This window comes from Capricornis sumatraensis, chromosome 16 (genome assembly GCF_032405125.1).
Source record: "Capricornis sumatraensis isolate serow.1 chromosome 16, serow.2, whole genome shotgun sequence".
Lineage (NCBI taxonomy): Eukaryota > Metazoa > Chordata > Mammalia > Artiodactyla > Bovidae > Capricornis > Capricornis sumatraensis.
The window spans coordinates 47,508,872-47,530,359 of NC_091084.1; the positions used below are offsets into that span (position 1 = coordinate 47,508,872).

The 21,488-nt window shown below is 40.5% G+C and overlaps 1 protein-coding gene and 1 pseudogene across 1 annotated transcript in view; one reads left to right on the forward strand and one right to left on the reverse strand.

Annotated features, from left to right (window-relative positions):
* NLRP14 (NLR family pyrin domain containing 14) overlaps positions 1-13,581 on the reverse strand; it is a 34,529-nt gene extending 20,948 nt beyond the window's left edge. The window contains exons 1-5 of the mRNA XM_068989398.1: positions 13,290-13,581; positions 12,199-12,270; positions 6,468-8,064; positions 3,987-4,151; positions 1,227-1,394 (exon numbers count right to left, since the gene is read on the reverse strand). Coding sequence (XP_068845499.1) covers positions 1,227-1,394; positions 3,987-4,151; positions 6,468-8,064; positions 12,199-12,270; positions 13,290-13,581 — 2,294 coding nt within the window. The remainder of the gene's footprint in view (positions 1-1,226; positions 1,395-3,986; positions 4,152-6,467; positions 8,065-12,198; positions 12,271-13,289) is intronic.
* A 4,601-nt stretch (positions 13,582-18,182) lies between these two features.
* LOC138092120 (large ribosomal subunit protein eL6 pseudogene) lies at positions 18,183-18,736 on the forward strand (annotated as a pseudogene).
* The last annotated feature ends 2,752 nt before the right edge of the window (positions 18,737-21,488 follow it).

Here is a 21,488-nt window from a genome sequence, read left to right on the forward strand (position 1 = left end):
ATTTGAAAGTCTAGTAATTGGGCCTACATCAAGGTTCATCAGTGGAATGCCTTATTCAAATCTCAACTGATGAAAGGAATCTTATCACTCCTGCTGACCTGTCAGGTGCCAAGGCATTTTTCTTGGCTCCCACTACAAGAAAACATCTTTCCCTCTATTTAACAACCCTTTGCTGCTAATATGTTTTATGCTTGGATACAGGAGAAATTTCGTGACCTAAAATGTCCTTGTAGTTGGTAAAACCAATACCCTAGGCTGGCCTGCTGACAACTGAACTCTACACATGATCAAGAGTTAACCAAAAACTTTGCAGATATCCTGTGAATTTCATCCTGTAAAAACTGGTGAGACTTTAAAGAATCCCAATGACATTTTTGCCTATTGTTAAAAAGAAGGTCCTGTTTCAGATTTCACTTGTTTTTGTCCACATAGAGATTATAATTTGATCCCTACAAATACAGCCTTACCTTGGCCCTTCATTATCAAGGTTCAGTCTTGCTCCCCTGAACTGAACCTAAGGATTTCAAAAACTTCGAAGGTAAAACTTACTGTAACGATTTTTTGTTTTTCTTTTTTGGTTGTTTTTCTTTTGTGAGAAGTTGATTTAAGTGCCTTTCCTTGGAAAATAAGATCTTTCTTGAAATCTGTTACACAATGTGGAGACCAAGTATGATTGCTAACCTTCTTACTTTTGTAAAGAAAGTCAGGCCTGTCAGTAGTGTGTGAAAGCTAGCAAGTACCTTGACAGCTGCTGCACTGATCTTCCTCAACTTTCTGACCTGCTCACTGTGTTGCAATTATAAGGTAAGGGGATTCATTATCCAAAATTAAGTTAAAAAAATTTAGTCCACCAGAGCATTGCACACCCCACCCACTGTTGGTGCATTCTTTTCTGTGAGAGTTCAAAGATACAGTGAGTATGCCTGCATTTAAATATGAAAAACTTACAAATTCTGGGTCTGCTCCCGTTTTTTCCCCCAGACTTAGAAGATGGAGACACAGAGAATTATACAATGGAGTTCTTCAGTGGGGGAGGTGGGAGGAGTTGTAGGTCCTGTCGAGAGGAAAGACGCCTGGATCTACTAATCCCTGCTATTTCGTATCAGGAAAGTAAATTTAAGTTAGCCCAAAGAATAGCAAGTCCAGGCTGTAAGAGTATTTGGACAGACAAAAGTCTCAATTATACACACACACACACACACACACACACACACCCCATGACTTACCTTAGATTCTGTAGTTTACAGTCTGGGTGTTTCAAGGCTTCACATAATGACTTCACTCCATCATCCCCTATATCACTCCCTCTCAGGTCAAGATGTATCAGATTCTGATTGTGAGTCAAAGAACCAGAGATACCCTGACAAACGTCAGGGAAAGAAGTAAATCTCAACCTTCAGAAGAAAAAATACACAGGAGAGATTACATCATCATCTCTGTCCCTGATTACGACATCCTTTTCTTTTCAAGCCCAGCTCTTAGACACTGTCTATTTCTACCATCTCTTATCTGACACTAGGTTTCTTATATTCCAGGTCAAGATCATACACTCAGGATTCAGCATGCTGCCTAGGAAAAAAACTGGGTTATGACTTAGATGTCCATTGTATCCTGACAACCAATACTCTCAATTTTTTTTTCAACCTTGAAGGAAAAGAAGATGTAACATAAGGAAAGCAGAAGAGGGTTTTTTTTTTTTTTTAACTCTTCAGTCCCAGGAACAATGACCAAATATTATTGGGGCTATTCCAAATACTGTATTACAACATTAATTCACAACATTAATCCTTTAAATAAGCCAACGTGAGTTCACAGTTAATATCAACTATTTGATATGCATAATTAGCAAAACACATTTTTTCAAAATATTTCCTGTCATCTCATGGGCTTTGTTAGGTAGAGAGAGAGACAGCAGAAAGCAAAATATGAAGTAAGTTAAATCGGCCAATTTTTAAATTTCCATCTCCTAACTTTGTCAGAGACTTAAGACTGGGTCCTCCAGTGCCACTGCTGGCCCCAAATGCCCAGTGTAGTCATACTTCTAACCGCTCAGAAACCTCTGTGATATCATCTCCCTTCACTTTTGCAGATCACTCACCCTTCACCCTCACCCCCCATCCAGCCAAGCACACCAAAAGAATAAAGCTTTATACCCATTTAGATAGGTATCACCATATAGTAAAGGTGCCTAATGCACTCACTAAACCTAAGTTGAAAGTACAATCCCCTTGTCAGGGAAAAGGGATTTGAGTAAGTAAGGTGACACTAAGGTTAGAAAGACTGAGAGCCATCTTCATGGTGTTATCCCCCATAAAAGACTCTCACATTCTAAAAGAGGAAGCCATTTAACCCCAGAGAAGACACTGCATGCTGCGTTGCCTCCGTGTGTCTAACTCTTTGCTACCCCCTTGGACTGTAGCCCAGCAGGCTTCTCTGTCCAAGGGATTCTCCAGGCAAGAATACTGGAATGGGTTGCCACGCCCTCCTCTAGGGGATCTTCCCGACCCAGGGATCAAACCCATGTCTCTTATATCTCCTGCATTGGTAGGCAGGTTCTTTACCACTGGCGCCAACTGGGAAGCCCCAGTATCAGCTGTTGTTGAGATTTGAGTTGGTGGCATCCAGTGAAGGGTCACTGTGGGCGAGATGAAGGCAGGTAAGTGAAAAGGACTTAACTGCTTCATCATCATATATGGGCAAATGTCAACATTTATAAATATATGCAAGACCAGACTTCATCTACTTACTTGAGATTCTAAGGGAAATATTTAAAGGGAAGCCTGTTTCCCGAAAAAAGAACATTCATCTCCAGTGCTAATGGAAACAAGAAGTCTCAATTATTTGTTCAGCATTCACTACATAGTACTGAGCACCAATCAGGCATTGGGCACATTGATAGGCATTGAATACAGAGAAAAATAGGATCGGTTCCAGCTCCTGCTGGAGCCGACAGACAAGAGAGAGATGTGAACAAGCAAATGTAAAAAAGTGGTAGGGTATCTAAAATAAAATGAAGATATAAAAATTTTGAAAAGGAAATAGCAAATGTTGGCAAGGATAAGGAGTAGCTGGAATGTATATACGATGCAGGCACGATTATAAAATGGTAAAAGCACTTTGAAGAACTAGTTGGGAATTTTTTAAAAAGTTAAATATACATCTATGAGCTAACAATTCCATCCCTAGGTATTAGCCCAAGAGATAAGAACATGTCATAAAAAAGGTTGGTACAAAATATTCATAGAAGCCTTATTCATAACAGCCATAAACTGGAAATAATCTAGAGATCCATTAACAAGAAAATGAGTAAGCAAGTTGGAGTATATCATTACAAGGGGATGCTAATCAGTAATTAAAAGAAATGAATGACTGAAACATGCAATAACAAGAATTTCAAAAAACCTTTTGTTGAGCAAAATAAGATGAACACAGGAATCAATCTAAATGAGATCCAAGAACAGACAAAGCTAATGTACAGTCACAGAGGTCAGAAGGTGGTTGCCTTTAGGACAGGACAGAGTGAGAGACGTAAATAAAGACTACATGGAAACTTTACGAGGTGAGGGAATTATTCTCTATCTTGTTTTGGGTATTTGTTACAAAGGTGTATGCAACTGTCAAAACCTAATGAACTAAACACTTAACATCTGTGTGTTGTATTGAGTGGGGAAAACACAGAATTTATCTTTGAAAATGCTTTGTTGACCTGAGTAGAATGCCTTAGTTCTATGTTCCTCTTTATCTAGAAAATTCCTAATCAAGCCTCAAAAACCAGGTCAACCACTTCTACGCTCTGTGCAGTTTTCCCCAGAAAAAGTTACTTATGCTCCCACAACTCCAGACGTTCCCATAGTTGATGTTCTTAAGAGTATTTTATGCAGTGGATTTTAATTTCTGTTTACTACTAATCCTCCCTAATGAGTAGGAGTGGGAGGTGGGATAAAGAAAGAGAGTAGAATAACTCCATTTTCTCATCCCAGACTTACAGCAGTTTTTGTAGTTTACAGTTTGGGTGCCTTAGTTCTTGATTAAAAATCTTCATTGCGAATTCATCAAGGTTGCTGTGACACAAGATCACTTCTCTCAAGTGTTCATTTGTATGAAGCACAGAACAGAGGTCTTGCCACCAATGAAAAATGCGACTGCCAGCCCTTTGCCTAAATGATTAGAAAAAGAAAAGACCAACAAATCAGTTTCAGCTCAGGCAACTCTCAGAAGATGGTACTGAGTGAAAACAAGTGTCCTTTGTTACTCAGTTATGAGTAACTCAAAGAAGTGGTTGGAATTTGGCGTCTATATACATCAATTACTAGAGGAAAGGCAGAGGGAGAAAGGGCACTTATAGGAAAACAGATGGCTTTTTGGTAAGGTAAATGGGCCCCTTGCAGGAGAGCCTGAAGATATGATGGTGATAATGATGTCTGAGTGTGGTGTCAACTGCTGCCTTCACAAAGACAAGATTAGAGTTACTCTGGGGAGGGGATTCATGACAGCTAATTTAAAAAGCTGAGATCTTTTGGAAGGCTCTGCTTTTAGGCAAATAAGGAATTTTGGGAACTCAGATGCCTTTATTCAAAATAATTCTTTTGTAAAAACTGTGTAGTTTGAAATGGCAATATAGTGATCCATTTCACTACTCAATAAATATTGGTTCCCCCATGCCTTGCTTAAATTGGGATGAATGACATTGCAGAGGGGTGGTCTCTACATCACTCAGGGTCTTAAATTTGGAAAACTTGAGATTGAGGTGGTAAATCATTCATTCAGACATTCAGGTGCTTACTGCATACTATGTATAAAATGGTGAACAAGAAATCCCACTCTTGTGAGGTTTACAATGTAGTTATGTCATAAAATAGGCTGAGGTCACCTATAATGCCTCTTTTAAAAAAACACGCGATTCTCGGTCTCTTATTTTCACAACAATGGTAACTCTAGAATCAGATAACACTATAACATAGATGAGGGGAAAGTAGCACAAAGACTAGCAATACAGTTGCTAGAATTCCTTCCTAATACTTATTATTAGGCATAAAATACATTCTAATGTTCTGGGTTCAATCATGTCTTCTGTAAGTAGAACTATGAAGTCAGAATTAAGAAAATTGACTGCAGGTGATTACTCACAACTCCCAAAGGACAGGAAAGGTCATAGCATCCCAGCCTACAATTCCTACTCCCACAGTTCCAAGAGAAATGAAATGCATGTTCTTATAAGAGGAATACATTTGTATGTAATGGCAACTAGAAAACTTGGGTAAAGTTGGAAAACCAAATACCTATAATCAGATGTGTAACCTCGATCAAGTTATGTTGCTTCTTGGTACCTCAGTTTTTTATAAGTAAATGGAAATAACAGCATCTACGTAGGATTGTTGGAGACTAAATGAGCTGGTACTTAGAGGGATATTGGGTATGTGTTAAGCAAATGTTAGCTATTATTTGATCTGTGCTTGAATCAATAATTGATAACTAACTTTCTGGGTGAACTTCTCTGAATCTCAGTTTTATAATCTTAAAAATAAATTGAGATATGGTTTTGACCAGCATTAGCTTGGATAACATGTTAAATATTCTGTGATTATATAGCTGTGTGCCACATGAAGTGAAGTGAAGTCGCTCAGTTGTGTCCAACTCTTTGCGACCCCATGGACTGTAGCCTACCAGGATTCTCTGTCCATGGGATTTTCCAGGCAAGAATACTGGAGTGGGTTGCCATTTCCTTCTCCAGGGGATCTTCCTCACCCAGGGATCGAACCCAGGTCTCCTGCAATGCAAGCAGATGCTTTACCCTCTGAGCCACCAGGGAGGCCCCAAGCCCTTAATCAATTAAATCTGGAACTGATACCATAGTTCAAGAGAGTTAGAAAAAGTAACTTGAGAAAGGAGAGAGGGTAAAATAATATGCATAAAATGCTGAAGGTGCATTTAGTCTTTCAAAACATTCCTTCAGCACCTACTATTTCTTATCTCACTATTTATGGTGTTAAAGGGCTAAATCTTTCATGCAAAGGCCAAACTATATCAAGGTAATGGGGAAGGTGAATGAGGTCAGTAAAGTGAAACAGCCAAGACAAATGAGGTATGTACTCTGAGTTCAGCAAGAAATTCCTGGTCTCTGTTTTTTAAAAAGAATATATTATAGTGGATGGAAGTTAGCACTGTGCTGCCTCCCTCCTTGAGAACTGAAACACTCATTCCCTAGTTGCTGGAAGCTCTCAGCCAAGTGCTTCTCTGGGGATTACCCTCAGGCCAAGACAGCAACTGCAGGCACATTTTTGCCTATTCCTCACCGGTAGCTGTGACTGGTCAATAGGGGGTTTCAGTGCCTGACCTCCTTGTCTCAAAGTGGGACAATTCTGAAAGGTTATCCTGGCTCTGGGACCTCAGTTAAACAACTCCTCCCCTCCCTCTGACAACACCTATGTCCTTCACTCTCTTGTAGGGAACTGACCTAACCCACTTACCAAGTTTCAGGTGGGAAGCTTGAGTTTAACATCTTCTTCTCAAATACCTCAGTTACCATCAGCTTCATGGTCCGTAAACACTGGCAGTGCTTCAGGCAGAATGAAGACAAAAGCAAATGGATTTCCTCACAAATATTAATGACAACCTTTTGGAAATATCTCATTGCCTGGCTTACAAATACTTCATCTTGAGTCTCATACAAATGGACAAACAACTCTAGAAAAACCAGGTGTGATGGAAGCTGTTCACTGTTTCCCAGCATTTCCATCCACTGAAGTATCGTCCATTTCACCTCCAATGACATTGTACAGTTAAAAGTTTCCTCCAGTTGTTTCATTCTATCTTCATTCAAAAGGCCAAACAAAAAGCATTTCATCTGTAGCAAATGGGGGTCTTTATAACTGCTGCTTTCAAGCACCAGCTCCAAATTTTCAAAAGACTGAAGGGAATCGTCCCTGGTGTCCCAACTGTCTTGCAACACATAGAACATTGCTGCAAAAAACTCCTGAATGTGTAGGTGGGTGAACACATAGCAGTTTTCATACACTGTGTCCTTTTGAAGAATATTTGTGTCTAGGAAAATTGAAACATCAGATTTCACTAACCCATGTCTTCTGAGATTTTCCTTGTAAAATACATAAGTCATAGTCCATACTCCTTTGGCAGCCAAGTGGCACAGGCTCCTCAGTTGGGTTTGGCTGGGTAGACCAGGAAAGCTTCTATCTACTTGTGTCAACAAGCTGGAGGTACAGCAGGCAAACAGAGAAGTGGTTGTCTTGCAAGTCAGCGTGATATCACCACCCTTTTCCATTTGCTGCTCCAGACAATTACAAACGATCCAGCATACTGCAGGGACTTTGCACATGTTAAAAAGCATCACATTGTTTCTTAGGGAACTGAATACTTGCAAGGCCCAACTCTGGTCTTCAAAAAACTGGTAAATATATTCCTGTCTTGCATCCTCAGACATACCTAGTAACTGTATAGAATGCTGATTCTTCAACAAAGGCTTTAGTTTCCTCCAAGCTGTGAGTTTTGTCGTCACCAACAAGGACGACTCAGGGAGCATCACTTTTCTCAGCAAACTACTCATGAGGAAGGACACAGGATGCACTTGGGTCCAGTCTGCGCACAGCACAAACTCAGGCTCCTCAAAGGCAAAGTTCAGTTCATCAAAACTATCAATAATAAAAAGGAGACGACTTGGCTGGGACATAATCCTTTCAATGGGACCTTCTGTGCTGGGCCAGTCCTTTGACAGCAACTGAACAAAGCTTCTCTCTCTCAACTGGTTAATTTCTCTTGCATTGAGATAAAAAACATAGGTAAATTTCTGCTGGTAGAGGTTGCCCTGTGCCCAATCTAACATCATCATTCTCACCAACGTTGTTTTGCCTATTCCAGCAGCCCCTTGAAGGACCACCGTCTGTGGCTGCTCTTTGGTTCCAACATCTTCTTCAAACAAACGTTCCAACAGTTCTCGGCCTTCCTGAGCAATTTCATGACAGAAATCTTCAGATTTCCCAAGCAAATGGTTCTTATCTAACATGATGTGAAATTTTTCCCTTATTTGAATTCTGTATTCTGCTCCATCACCTAAGTCAGTTAGAAGGGAGATTAAAAAAAAAAAAAAGATACACATGATCAAAATTAATTCTATGATTTGCAATGTTAAGAATATTGGACTAGACTAGGAGTGATACAGGCTGAAATCAAAGCACAGCTGGTTTAGATGAGAAAAGAATGTAAATAAAATAAAAATATTCCTGTGGGTTTAAATGCACATTATAAATTGTGGGAAAAAAAGAATTGACAATGCAGAAATCTATGATGGAAAATAAAAATTAGATTCATTCCAGAAGTATTTTTTCTTCTTTGTACTTCTATAAAGAAAAAAAAAAAATAATGGTATGTATGGAGAACAGAGCCATTCTCCAGATAAAAAGAGAACATAGGCAACAATTAACAATAACAGCCAGACAGGATCTGAAGACAGATCTGAACTATAGATCAAAGTAATCTGCTTTATACAGATAAAACATTGATGGGCATGAAGAGTTGCAAACATGTTTCTCAAGGAGCAGGAGGGTTGAGCCCCACACTGAGCTTCTCAGCCCTGGGGTCCTGCCCTAGGAAGATGAGCCCATGGAACATTTGGCTTTGAAGACAGCAGGGCTTACTTTCAGGAAAGCCTGGAAGGCTGTGAGAAACACAGACTCTGCTCTTAAAGGGCACACACAAAATCTCACATGTTGAGACCCAGAGTAGAAGCAATAACATGAAAGGAACTTGAGTAAGTGGCTGATCTTGGAGAGCCTCCCAGGGAGGCAGAAGGCACCTGGGACTTACCCTCACAACACTGACAGCAGCCACTTTGGGAGTTGATTTTACCAGTAAAACACAGGTGCTGGCAAGAGCCATTTTGGAATCCTTCCCTTAGTTCATTAGCAGCAGGACCCAGCCATGTCCACCAGCTAGTCAGCACTAGTCCCTAGGGCCCTACCTACCAGCAGGGAAACACCAGCTCCAAGATATCTTAGGCTCCTCAGTCACCTTCCCCGGAATCCAGCCCCAGCCACCAGTGGGCCAGCAATGGCCCTGGAATCTGGTCTCATCTACCACCTGTAGGACCCTCAGGCCATAGCCAAACCTGGTCCTGCCCATCAGTGGGTCAGCACCAGCCCTGGAACCCCCAGAGCTCCACAGCTGGTCACATCGGGATCTGGCTCCACTCAACAACAGACCAGCCAGTCCTGGCCCCCCTGTACTCCCAAAGCCAGGCACTTGTGATCTGGTTCTACCCACCACCAGGTCATCCCAGACCGTGCAACCAGTCACAACATGCCCCAACCCCTCCCAATGGCAGGTCAACATCAGCTCTGGCAAACCTGGGCTTGAAGCCAGCCACAACCCAGCCCCCCTCACCAGTGGGACAGCACCAGGACAAGGACTCCCCAGGCCATGCAGCCAGCTCCTCTGAGATCAGTTCCACCAGCAGTCAGTAGCTTCTGCACGAGGCAGGGCCTAGCAACCAACTGGACCAGGGGCCAGCCATGCCTACCAGTGCGTCCACAGTAGCCAGCCCTGCCACAACAGAAGGGCCCATGGGGCCTGCACAGGGGCCACCCCCAGACCACATGGCTCTGCTGACCAGGGGGAAGTGTGCTGCTCGGCCTCGCAGGACAGACCTACCTAATACATAGAAACAGACACAAACACAAGGAGGCTAGACAATATGCTACTAAACAACCAATGGATCACAGAAGAAATCAAAGAGGAAATCAAAAAATACCTAGAGATAAATGAAAATGAAACTACAACGATCCAAATCCTATGGGATACAGCAAAAGCAGTTCTAAGAGGGAAGTTGATAGCAATAAAATCTTACCTCAGGAAACAAGAAAAATCACAAATAAACAACGGAACACCTAAAACTAGAGAAAGAAGAACAAACAAACCTAAAAATAGAAGAAGGAAATAAATCATAAAGATTAGAGCAGAAATAAATGAAACAGAGATAAAGACGACTATAGCAAAGATCAATGAAACTAAGAGCTGGTTCTTTGAAAAGATACACAAAATTGATAAACATTTAGACAGACTCACCAAGAAAAAAAGGGAGCAGGCTCAAATCAATAAAATTAGAAATAAAGAAATTACAAGGGATACCACAGAAATAGAAAGGGTAAGAAGAGGCTACCACAAGGAAGTATATACCAATAAAATGGACAACCTGGAAGAAATGGACAAATTCTTAGAAAGATACAATCTCCCAAGATTGAACCAGGAATAAATAAAAAATATGAACAGACCAATCACAAGTACTGAAATTGAAACTGTGGATCATAACAAAGGTCTAGGACCATGGCTTCACAGGTGACTTCTATCAAACATTTAGAGAAGACTTAAAATCTACCCTTCTGAAACAATTCCAAAAACTTTCAGAGGAAGTAATACTTCCAAATTCATTCTATGAGGCCACCATAACCTTGATACCAAAATCAGACAAAGATCCCACAGAAAATTACAGGCCAATATCACTGTTGAACATAGATGTAAAAACCCTCAACAAAACACTAGCAATCCAAATTCAGCAACACATTAAAAGGATCATACACCATGATCAAATGGGATTTATCCCCAAGGAAAGTTCAGTATCTGCAAATCAATAAGTGTGAGACTGCATAAACAAATAACAAAAATCATACAATCATTTAAATAGATGCCAAAAAAGCATCTGACAAAATTCATATCCATTTAGAATAAAAACTCTCCAGAAAGTGAAGATGACCGTATCACCCAAGGCAACCTACAGATTCAATGCAATCACAATCTGAATACTAATGGGATTCCTTCCTCCACACATTCTCTCAGAACATAGTATATGTTTCATTCACAGCACATATCTCAAGCTGGAATTACTTTAATTTTTTAAAGTATATCATTCTTTTCTTTGTTCTACTAAGGCCTTCAGTACAAACATCTAACAAAGTTCAGATCCCACTAAATTATCCTTATTTCTCCCTCAGGGGAAGGTATGTTATTAAAAGTCAGATACTCCTTTTTATGGTATAACATCTCAGACACTGCTGCACTTTTTAAAAATCAGAGTTACAAGGATAATCTACTTTCTTTGTAATACTTTATCTATCTTCCAAATTTTACAAAGTAAATTTCTATGGAGGTAGAATCTTGGTTTCCTAAATTACAGCTCATTATACCACAAAAATAAACTTCCTTATATTGTATCAGAAATCACAGCCCAAGCAGGAACTTATCTTCAGAATCATTTAACACAATAGGAAATTTTTATTTATCAGTTCTTGGAACAAAGTAGGCTCTCAATTATTTTTTGAATGAAATAATGTAGCTCATTAAAAAGCAGCATAGCTGCGTTAAGAACAAAGGCTTCTCACATGGTCCAATTTTCTCTGCATTATACTTCAATTTATAGAAACTGGGATTCAGCTAATATAGGATTCAAAACAAAGCAGGGGAACTGGAAATGGTATTGAATTAGGACTAAGAAAACCCAGCCCTAGAAATTACATTTTATGTAGATTAGTTGGTCACCATCCTGGAACTCAATTAGAGTATCATTTTGAACAGAAGAGAGGGGATGCAACAAGCCAAATTGTCCCTGCCAACTCTTACGAACTCTTATGAACTCTTCAGTCCATAAAACAAGATATTAAGATACCTTTGTTCATCAGACTATCAACTGTGACAGGGTCATTTCTAAGGACTCTGAATTAACATGGTCCTGTGTCTGATTTTGTCAAGAGAGCTGGTTTTGTCAATTCTTTCTGAATGATAATCACTGTTGCTGCTGCTAAGTCACTTCAGTCATGTCTGACTCTGTGCGACCCCATAGACGACAGCCCACCAGGCTCCCCCATCCCTAGGATTCTCCAGGCAAGAACACTGGAGTGGGTTGCCATTTCCTTCTCCAATGCATGAAAGTGAAAAGTGAAAGTGAAGTCGCTCAGTCATGTCCAACCCTCAGCAACCCAGTGGACTGCAGCCCACCAGGCTTCTCCGTCCATGGGATTTTCCAGGCAACAGTACTGGAGTGAGGTGCCATTGCCTTCTCCGTAATAATCACTGAGCAGGTAGTATATCGTAAGAAATTAGCAAGAGTTGAACAAAAGTCCCCTGAGAGATAATCCTCCCCCACTATGCTTCAAAAGCTCAAACCTCCCAAATCGGACAAAAAGGCCACCTACTTACCCAGCACTGCTTCCTGATCACCCTGTACCTCTCCGGCCTCAGTGTCCTCTGGTCTCATAGTCTGGACAGTCCCTGCAACAGGTTCCAAAAGGAACGTGAGATTTATCAAAGACAATTATTTGCTGACGGCCACACAGGGGCCAGAATTTTCCTCCGTGGTCCAATTCTGTGATCATCTGGATTTAAGAAACTAGAGCCAACAGAGCCGCAGACTCCACCAGCTTAGCTGATGGGAAAGTGATGTGGTGTGAACACTGAGGCAGGACACTTCTTGCCACGCCTCCCACCCTGTAACTCTGAGGCACGTGGTCTAGTCTAAGCCTAAGTTTCCTTGTCTGTATTGACCTCATGGGGATGTGGTGAGGCTCAAAAGAAATAATGGATATACATTTTGGAGCTGTAAAGCATTAAATGTAAGGAATTTTAGATGTCTACAGTATTTCACACCTAGGAATGACAAAAAATTAGTTTTTATGTCCCTTAATATTTTTTTTTTGCCCATTCCTCATATTTCAGCAAAGATTTAAGGTCTTATTTGAGTATTCTTAAAATGTAGACCAGCCTAATTACTTTATTTGTAGTTTAGGCAAAGGAACACTAGATGGGGCAATTCTTTCTAATCATTGTTTTGTTTTGTTTTTTCATGTTTAGTTTTGTTTTTGTGTGTGTGTGCTCTTTATTTTTTATTTTTAACTTTATAATACTGTAGATGGATGAATTACTGCCAATTAAGGAGCCATACTCTGGAGAAGGGCATGGCAACCCACTCCAGAATTCTTGCCTGGGGAACCCCATGGACAAAGGAGCCTGGCAGGCTACAGTCCGTGGTGTTGCACAGAGTCGGACACAACTGAAGTGACTTAGCATAGCATATCCTAAGGAGCCATACTGAACAACAGTACTCAAAACTCTTCAGCCTTTTAGTGCTCCTCAAATGATCTAACAAACTCCCATTATATACCTGACCTCCAGGGAACTTGTGAACCAAAGAATGTCCTGGACTTCATTCCCAAGTCCCTTTCGCAGAATCAATGGGCTCCAGGAAGCACCCGCTTCTCCCCGCCCCCAGGTATATCTCCAACATCACTCACAGTTGATCTCTGCTTTTGCTCTCTCACACAGTTCCTTCAGGTTCATCTTGCCAAAGATTCTGAGAGCCACCTCCCAGGCTTGGTCTCCTGGATAATACTTGCTCATCAAGTCAGCCAAATCCTTCCGCTTGGCCTTCTTCACTTCAGACCAGGGTATCCTGCAGGACCCGGGTTCCAGGGTCTCATTCTTTAGAAATGACTTGAATCTAATTAATTCCTCTTTGTTTAGCTCCTCCAAATACAATAGCAGCCCAAAATCAGAAAAGAAGGAGGAAGACGACAAATGCGTCATCTTGTCTATGGATTAATATTCAAGCTTCAGTGGGGAAAGATAATCCAAAGAACATGGGATAACTGGGACCTGTGGAAAAATGAGATTAGAGAATGAAATACCTCTAAACACACAGACTAATTCAACAAACTTATTGAAGCCCACTGTTTCAGGCTCCGTACTAACCTCCTGTCCACTGTAATATATTTTCTATCATAAAAGCATTTTTCTAATTGTGTTTCTTCCACCTTCCCCAGAGTTGCTCCCAGCCCCATGCTTATGAGCTGTAAGAAATCAAGGGAGGCAATCCATCTCTCATTACTCTTCTGCAAAGCGAGGACAGCAGAACCAATCTCAGAGGACTATGGCCTGGATTAAATGAGGTAGAGTTCATGTATCACCTGGCTCAGAACAGGCTCCTACTAAGTACTGGCAAATTTCTTCATTCACTCTCTCCCCTACCAACACCCAGCATGCACCTCAAACTATGAAATGTTATTACTGTGCCTCCACCATTACTCCTAAAGCATGGCATGCAAGTGGCATATGCCAACTTTTTCTTGTCTGGTCATGTCAGCTCTAGTCATACGTCCATACCAGCTCCTGGTGATCTGTGTTCCCTAGCTCACAAGCTCCTTTCACACCTATTCAATACCAAAATTATTATAGATGAGTTCAAAGGTAAAGCCCTTCCAAAACAGCATTCTCACCCATCCCTGACCTCAACTCTCATGACCTCATCCCACTCCAGCACTTCACTCCAATGTTCTCACTCAGACTTTATCAACTACTCAAACTCTGTAGAATCTTTTAAACTCTTAAACTAATATTTTCTAGTTAACTGAACAGTTTCATCCCCTCACTCCCATGACAGTTCTTCAGATGCTATTAAACCTTAGTCTTCTGAGCCCTGTGTTTTCCTTATTTATCGGCCATCTTAAGAGCCTTATTCAATTTCTCAGTTAGCACAGGAACTCCAGTTAATCATTTAAATCTGATGTTCAAGTTCGCCATTACCTCTTCAGTGATTTGCCTAAAGAGACAGAGGTAGTAAGTGATACACCTGGAACTCACCCTAGATCTTTCTTCAAGCCCTCCTCTCCTTTCCAGCCTTTCATATGCCACTTGCTACTTTTGCCAGTGGGATTGGAAAAGATGAATGGGGGAAGAAAAAAAAATGTACAGAGGGAAATTTTACATCTTAAACAGAAGGTGAATTATCTCAAAATTACAAGGTAAATCAGGACTTTCTCATATAGTAATTGGTGAGTTATCAGCTGTTACAGGATTGTTTTTGTTTGCTTTAATGGCACTGTAGAGGTACTCTACATTATAGATAGAATCCAACCAAAACAGGTTCTACAATAATTTTTTAAAAGAAGCAAAAAGGAGTCAATTTGAGGAAACTTCAAAGGAACACTAAAATTTCTCCAGAACATACAAAATATGGTAGGTGAGGGAAAATGCGATATAGAATACCACACCCTCAACTTCCTGCCCAGAAATTACAGTTATCACTGCACGGGGGCTTATCTGTTCCCTCTTTTCCTGTAACAAAAGATGTGAGCGCCAGCTCCTTTTCTACAGCTCATTCCTTCACCTGTGATCTCAATCTCATCAGCATCAGGAATTAAGGGACTTAGTCCATCAAAAATCTCCCTTCCCTTCTCGAGCCTCAACTTCTCCCTGTCCTCGAGGTCCTTCTCGCCAGCATTTAAACGTGCCCAAGTCCACCTTAGTCTTTTACAAATATTTCCTTTACTCCACATCTCCTTCATCTTCAAACATCCTCAGTCTTCTATACTTTACCTATTATACCTCCTCAGTCCCTTGCAATCTAACTTTTGCTACCCCAATTTTACTGGGAAAACTCATACCAATGATCACTGTTGTAAAACCCAATAGATAGGCATTTGGGGGAGTCAATGTTTATATTTTTAAGTAGGAAAAACAACAGTACCTACCTCTGCAAGGATTAAAAGATAATACATGTCCCTAATTTATAGGGTCTCATATATATAGTATTACAATTTTAACAGTGTCATAATTCTTGATGTTCTTTCTCTTTGGCTTTTATAATATCTCATACTTCATCTTCCTCCTGTCTTTCTAGGTGCTCCTTTGAGCCAAGATTTGCAACTTCTGAATCCCTTGTGTTTCTACAGAATGATATCTACCACTCTGATAGAGTACAATATGCCTTGGCCTCCTTTCCAAAGATTTTATGTTGTTCTTTAAGGATTTTTCTTTTTTGCCTGTTTCGTGATCTTCCTGTGCTTATATTTTTGGGAAGAGGAAAGCAGATGTTATCTGGTATGACTCCTTTTCTCGGAAGGCATTCATAAATTCCAAAATGTTCTGAACTAAAATGGGAACCCATGGCCTAAGAGGATCTATTTCAATTTGCAAATTTATTGATGGAATTTTTACCACCTATGATAATTAAAGAATATTTGCTCAAAATAAGTTATTCTCTCAGCATGTATTAATAATTATCATATTTCTTGAGAACCTACAGAGATAGTTTATGAAAATGTTCTCTAGTCCCCAAAGCTTGGTTTTATCTACATTTTACAGATACATGGACTCAGAACTTAATAAGTTTGTCCAGGTTACAGAGTTGACAAGGAACTTATCAGGCTACAAAGCTCATTTTCTTTCTACTATGAACCACTTGCCTTTTCATTTTACTTTATTTTTCAGGCACTGGGAATTCTGATTTAATGAAATCTGCATGACCATTCTCTGATACCTGACTTTTGCTCAACACTGGGCTAGGGGAAAGGGAAGACTTCTAAATATATAATGGCAGAACATAAAGGAAGGAGGGATTCTTTTCCAAAAAGGGTAGAGATGACAAGGTCTTGGAAGAGTTGCATTCTAAGAAACAGGATATTCCTACCCTTTTCACGTGTTTCTACCTGACTTCCTTTATAGGGCCACTGGAATCTCCTATAACAGTTTCTCAACCTCACCACCATTAACATCTTTTGCCAGATGATTCTTTATTTGGGGGACACTGTAAGTACACTGTATGATGTTCAGTGGCCTTCCTGGACTCTGCCCACCACATGCCATTAGAACCTCAATCTCCCACAGCTGTGACAATATGTCTTTGGACATTGCCAGATGTCCCCAGGGGAGCATATTGCCCCAGTTGAAACCAATTTCAAAGCCTTAACCTCTACTGCTGTATATATGATTCATCAGCCCTTCTTCATGTCATTACTGTAACAAATCAAAGAAACAGAGTAGACAGCTCAGGAAAAGGCAGCATATAAGACAAGAAATATAACCGTGAAGGGGAACATTCAGTGAAGATTATTAGGACAACTTGTAAATCATTGAGACAAAAATTAGTATCCTCACATAATAAATCTCAGATACATAAATCAGTACATTGTTAATAGTTCAAAGTAGACTGGGATAAAGCAGAGCACATTCATTACATTTTAGGAGATTAGGAATTTCTCAGCTTGGGAAAATTAAGGGAAATGATCAAGAATCAGGATAACTATCAGGAGATACATTGTTAAATATGTTGAAAATAAAACTTCTTGTCCATAGGAAGTCAAATGCAAAAAGTAAACTGAAAACAGCTAATGTTTATAGGAAATTTGACAAATAAAGGGCTGAAGTTTAAATTAGTAAAACCACTTTAGAACTGTTGACATTAACTACTAATGAGGGCTCCTCGGAGAAACTGTTGATTCTAGAGCTGAGGCTGGGAGTATATGAGCTGAGAGTCTAGAACTTCTTGTTATGCCAGAAAGTAAGGAAAGGAAAAGGATTAGGTACATCAGAAATACACAAGAACAAACCCAAAAGATCTCCCAGTGGCAAAGTAAATAACATTGTATTGGATTATAACCTAAAGGATAAAACAAGTGTCTATGTCCAAACTGATAAAAATAAATAAATGGGGGTGGGGTGGGAGGAGACAAATCTTACAGAAGAATTCCAAATACTTTTTGTAGCGGTTTCCTCCTCCAGGAGGTAGATCTTATGCCCAGCCCACTACCACCTAGGAGTGTGAACCATGAAGAAACCTGACAAACACTGGTGATTAAGGTTAATATCATCAACCGTAAGTCACCACTGACAGTATGTACCACTGATGTGATTGATGAGAAAGGCTTATAACCACCGTAATATTCTTCTCCTAAATCCGTAATCCCAGTCTAACCATGAGGAAAATATTAGACAAACTTAAATGAAATGCTACAAATACCTGGCCAGTACTTCTCAAAACTATCAAGATCAAAAATAAGGAAAGACTGAGCTCTTTCCTATCTTGGAAGATGGCGGGTGAAAAAGGCTAAGAAGCCAGATACTAAGGGTAAAAACCCCAAAGCCAAGAAGGCTGATGCTGGTGAGAAAATTTAAAAAGTGAAGAAGGTTAAGAAGGAGAAACCCCACTGCAGCTGAAACCCTGTCCAGATCAGAGGAATTGGTAGATATTCCCAATCGGCTATGTGTTACAGAAAGGCTTGTACAAGAGGAAGTACTCAGTGGCGAAATCCAAGGTTGAAAAGAAAAAGAAGATGCAGGTTCTTGCTACTGTCACAAAACCAGTTGGTGGTAACAAGAATGGTGGTACCTGAGTGGTCAAACTGTGCAAAATGCTTAGGTATTATCGTACTGAAGATGTGCCTGGAAAGCTGCTGAGTCATGGCAGAAAACCCTTCAGTAAGCCTGTGAGAAAGCAGGGCACCAGCATCACTCCAAGGGCCATACAGATCATCCTCACTGGGTGCCACAGAGGCAAGCGGTCACTGTCCTGAAGCAAGCCGGGCAGTAGCTTGCTACTTGTGACCGGGCCTCTGTCCCTCAATCAAGTTCCTCTGAATAGAACACACCAGAAATTTGTCATTACCACCTCCTCTAAAATTGATACCAGTGGGATGAAAATCCCAGAACATCTCACTGATGCTTACTTCAAGAAGAAGCTGTGTAAGTCTAGGCAACAGGAAGGTGAGATCTCTGACCCACAGAGGGAGAAATAGAAGACTACAGAGCAGCACAAGGCTCATCAGAAAGGGTGTGGACTCAAATTCTACAAAGAATCAAAGCTGCTCCTCAGCTCCAGGGCTACCCCCACTCTGTGTTTGCTCTCACAAATGGAATTTACCCTCACCAAGCAGTGTTCCGAACTTCTTACAAAGAGCCTAATTAAGTAACTTGTACATCCATCCCCACCCCCCAAAAAAACCCACAAAACTAAAAAAAAAAACAAGGAAAGACTGAGAAACTGTTACAGACCAGAGAAGACTAGAGACAAGATGCCTAACCGCAATATGGTGTCTTGGAAAGGATTCAAGAGCAGAAAGAATACCAAAAAAAATATTGTGAATAATAGTTTTAGTTCATATCTTTGCTGTTACAAATATACTACAGTAATACAAGATGTTAAAAATAGGGGAAATTGGGTGATGGGTGCACGAGAACTCTTTCTGTAAATCTAAAACTATTCTAAAACAAAATGGTTATTTTTAGTTGAATTTATGTATACCCTATGGCTTAGGAATTATAGTCCTCAGAATATACCTAACAGAAATGTGTGTGTGCAAGTATATGCCAAGAGACATACAAAAATAGCCACATCAGCATTGTTTGCCAATTCTTAAGCACTGGAAAAGATCCAGAGTAACACTATAAGTAGAACCAATAAATTAACTGCAATAAATTCATACATCAAAATCCTAGACAGCAAAGAAAATATATGACCTGTAGCTACATGCCATTAGGATGAATCACACAAACATTACCCATGAAAGAAGTCAACCCCCCAAAGATTATAAACTATATAATTCAATTTATAAAAAAATATCAAAACTAAAAAAGTTAAAAAAAAACTAAACTGGTATACTGTTTACAGATATACGTATAAGTGTTAAAGCCATATTTAAAAAATGGGCTAGTGGTAAGGAAGTAGCTACCAAAAAAACTGGTTTATTGTTACCTCTGCAGGGAGGGAGGAATTTGTGATCAGGAAAGATCCCCTGGGCTCTTGGGCACTCTATAGTAATGGTAATAAGTTAATATAGTGTAGTATAGTAATAGTAATGTTCTATTCCTTGATCTGGTGACGGCTTACATGGGTAATCATTCAGTTATCACTCACTAAATGCACATTTATTTTGAACACTGTCTTCTATATGAGTTATAGTCTCCTCTAAAATAACGATTTTAGTTCATATGACCAGAAAGAAATAAGACAAATATATTAGAAAAGCACTTAAATAAAATTATTGCAAACAACCACTTCAGACAGAGGGGAAAATGGATAATAAATATTTCAGAAAATGGTCAAACTTAAGCAGATACCAAACTAACACAAACCAGGTGATACCACTCCACACTTATTAAAATGGCAAAAAATAAAGTTTAAAAACACCACCACATTGACAATGAGAATGGGATGGAACATTGTTAGTGTAAATGTTATTTGCTACACTCTTGGAAAGCTGCATGTTTAACACAACTACGCAGAACTTCAAAAACATGCATGACTTTTCAATCAGCAACCTCTCTCTGGGAAATTAACCAATGAGAATTACAAATACAGAAAAGAAAGTGTTGGGCATAACAGAATAATTTTCTGTGCATAACATAAATGTCAACTAATTAAAAGTTAAAGATGATTAATGAAATGAATGCATAAAAAATGAAGCACTTTTTCAGCTATTAAAATGATCTCTTCATACAGCAATATGCAACACATGCATGGTTAAAAGCAAATAGTAGGAGTATAAAGATTACAACCAAAGAACTGAAACCTCTGCATTAAAAAAACAAAACAAAAAACCAAATACACCAAAGTATCAACCACGGTTGTGTTTTGGGCTTAGGACAATTTGTGACAACTTTTTAAAATAAGATTACATTACTTAAATAAATGAAAAAAAAAAAAAGGTGAAAGGCAATATATTTGTCAAATGTTAAAAAAGACAAAGAAATGAGTACCTGTACTTGAATTTGGCGAGTGGGAGTTCAAGGGAAACCTCTGTGAAGAGAGCAATTTTAGGTCTCTGCTGGGGAAGAAGGAGTGTGAGAGATAGTCTCAGTACTGTCGGGGTAGAGGGTGACTGATGCAGTGAGCAAATACGCGCTATTCTTTTCAGAACTTTGCTACTTACAGGGGGAAAAAGAACTTCAGCGAGGAGCCCAGAGACTGCAGAGCTGACAGTTTTGTTTTCAGTGCGGCGAGAACGGGGCGGAGGCTGCACGGGGTGGAGGAATAAAGGCGAAGCACAGGTGGAGGGAAGAATCTGGGATTGAAGGATAAACACCTGCTGGGGCAGAGAGGCGAGAGGAGTGCCTGAATCCATTAGGATTCACGAAAGAGGGGAAAATCATACCACCTGACCGTTAAGAAGCGGGCGTTGCACTCGGGAGTTAAAGGCCACACTAGGTCTTCGACCAAACTGGACTCCTCACCCACGTGCGCACCTCGTCCCGGGCTCCCCGCCTCCCCAGGTGCGGCGGACTGGAACGTGGGAAGTGGCCTCTCCCGCCGGCTGCGTTCTCCACTCTGGGGGTCCTAGCAGCTCCCCTCCTGGGCCTCGGGCTGGGGTTGGCCTGCCCTTCCTTGTGTTCCACACAGAATGCGGGTTCTGGCAAGACTCTCACGGGGTGTAACTTTGTATTTTAGAGCTGGCAAAACACGCGCAGAGAAGAGGGTTATTCCATACCTTGAGTCACACGGTGGACACTGGTGGCGAAGATTCCATTCCAGCTCTGAAAACCGCGAACCAGAGAGAAAGGAAAAAGAGAAGGGGTACCCTCTAATGCGAACGGGAAACTCATTCTTAGATCGTTTCACTAAAACTCCCTCCGGAGCTGCGAGTGCTGCAAAAGCGCGCCGAGGGCAGCCTGGACCGCCTGGGGCAGTTGGACCCGCAAGGCCTGGCCATTAGTTCGCGGGG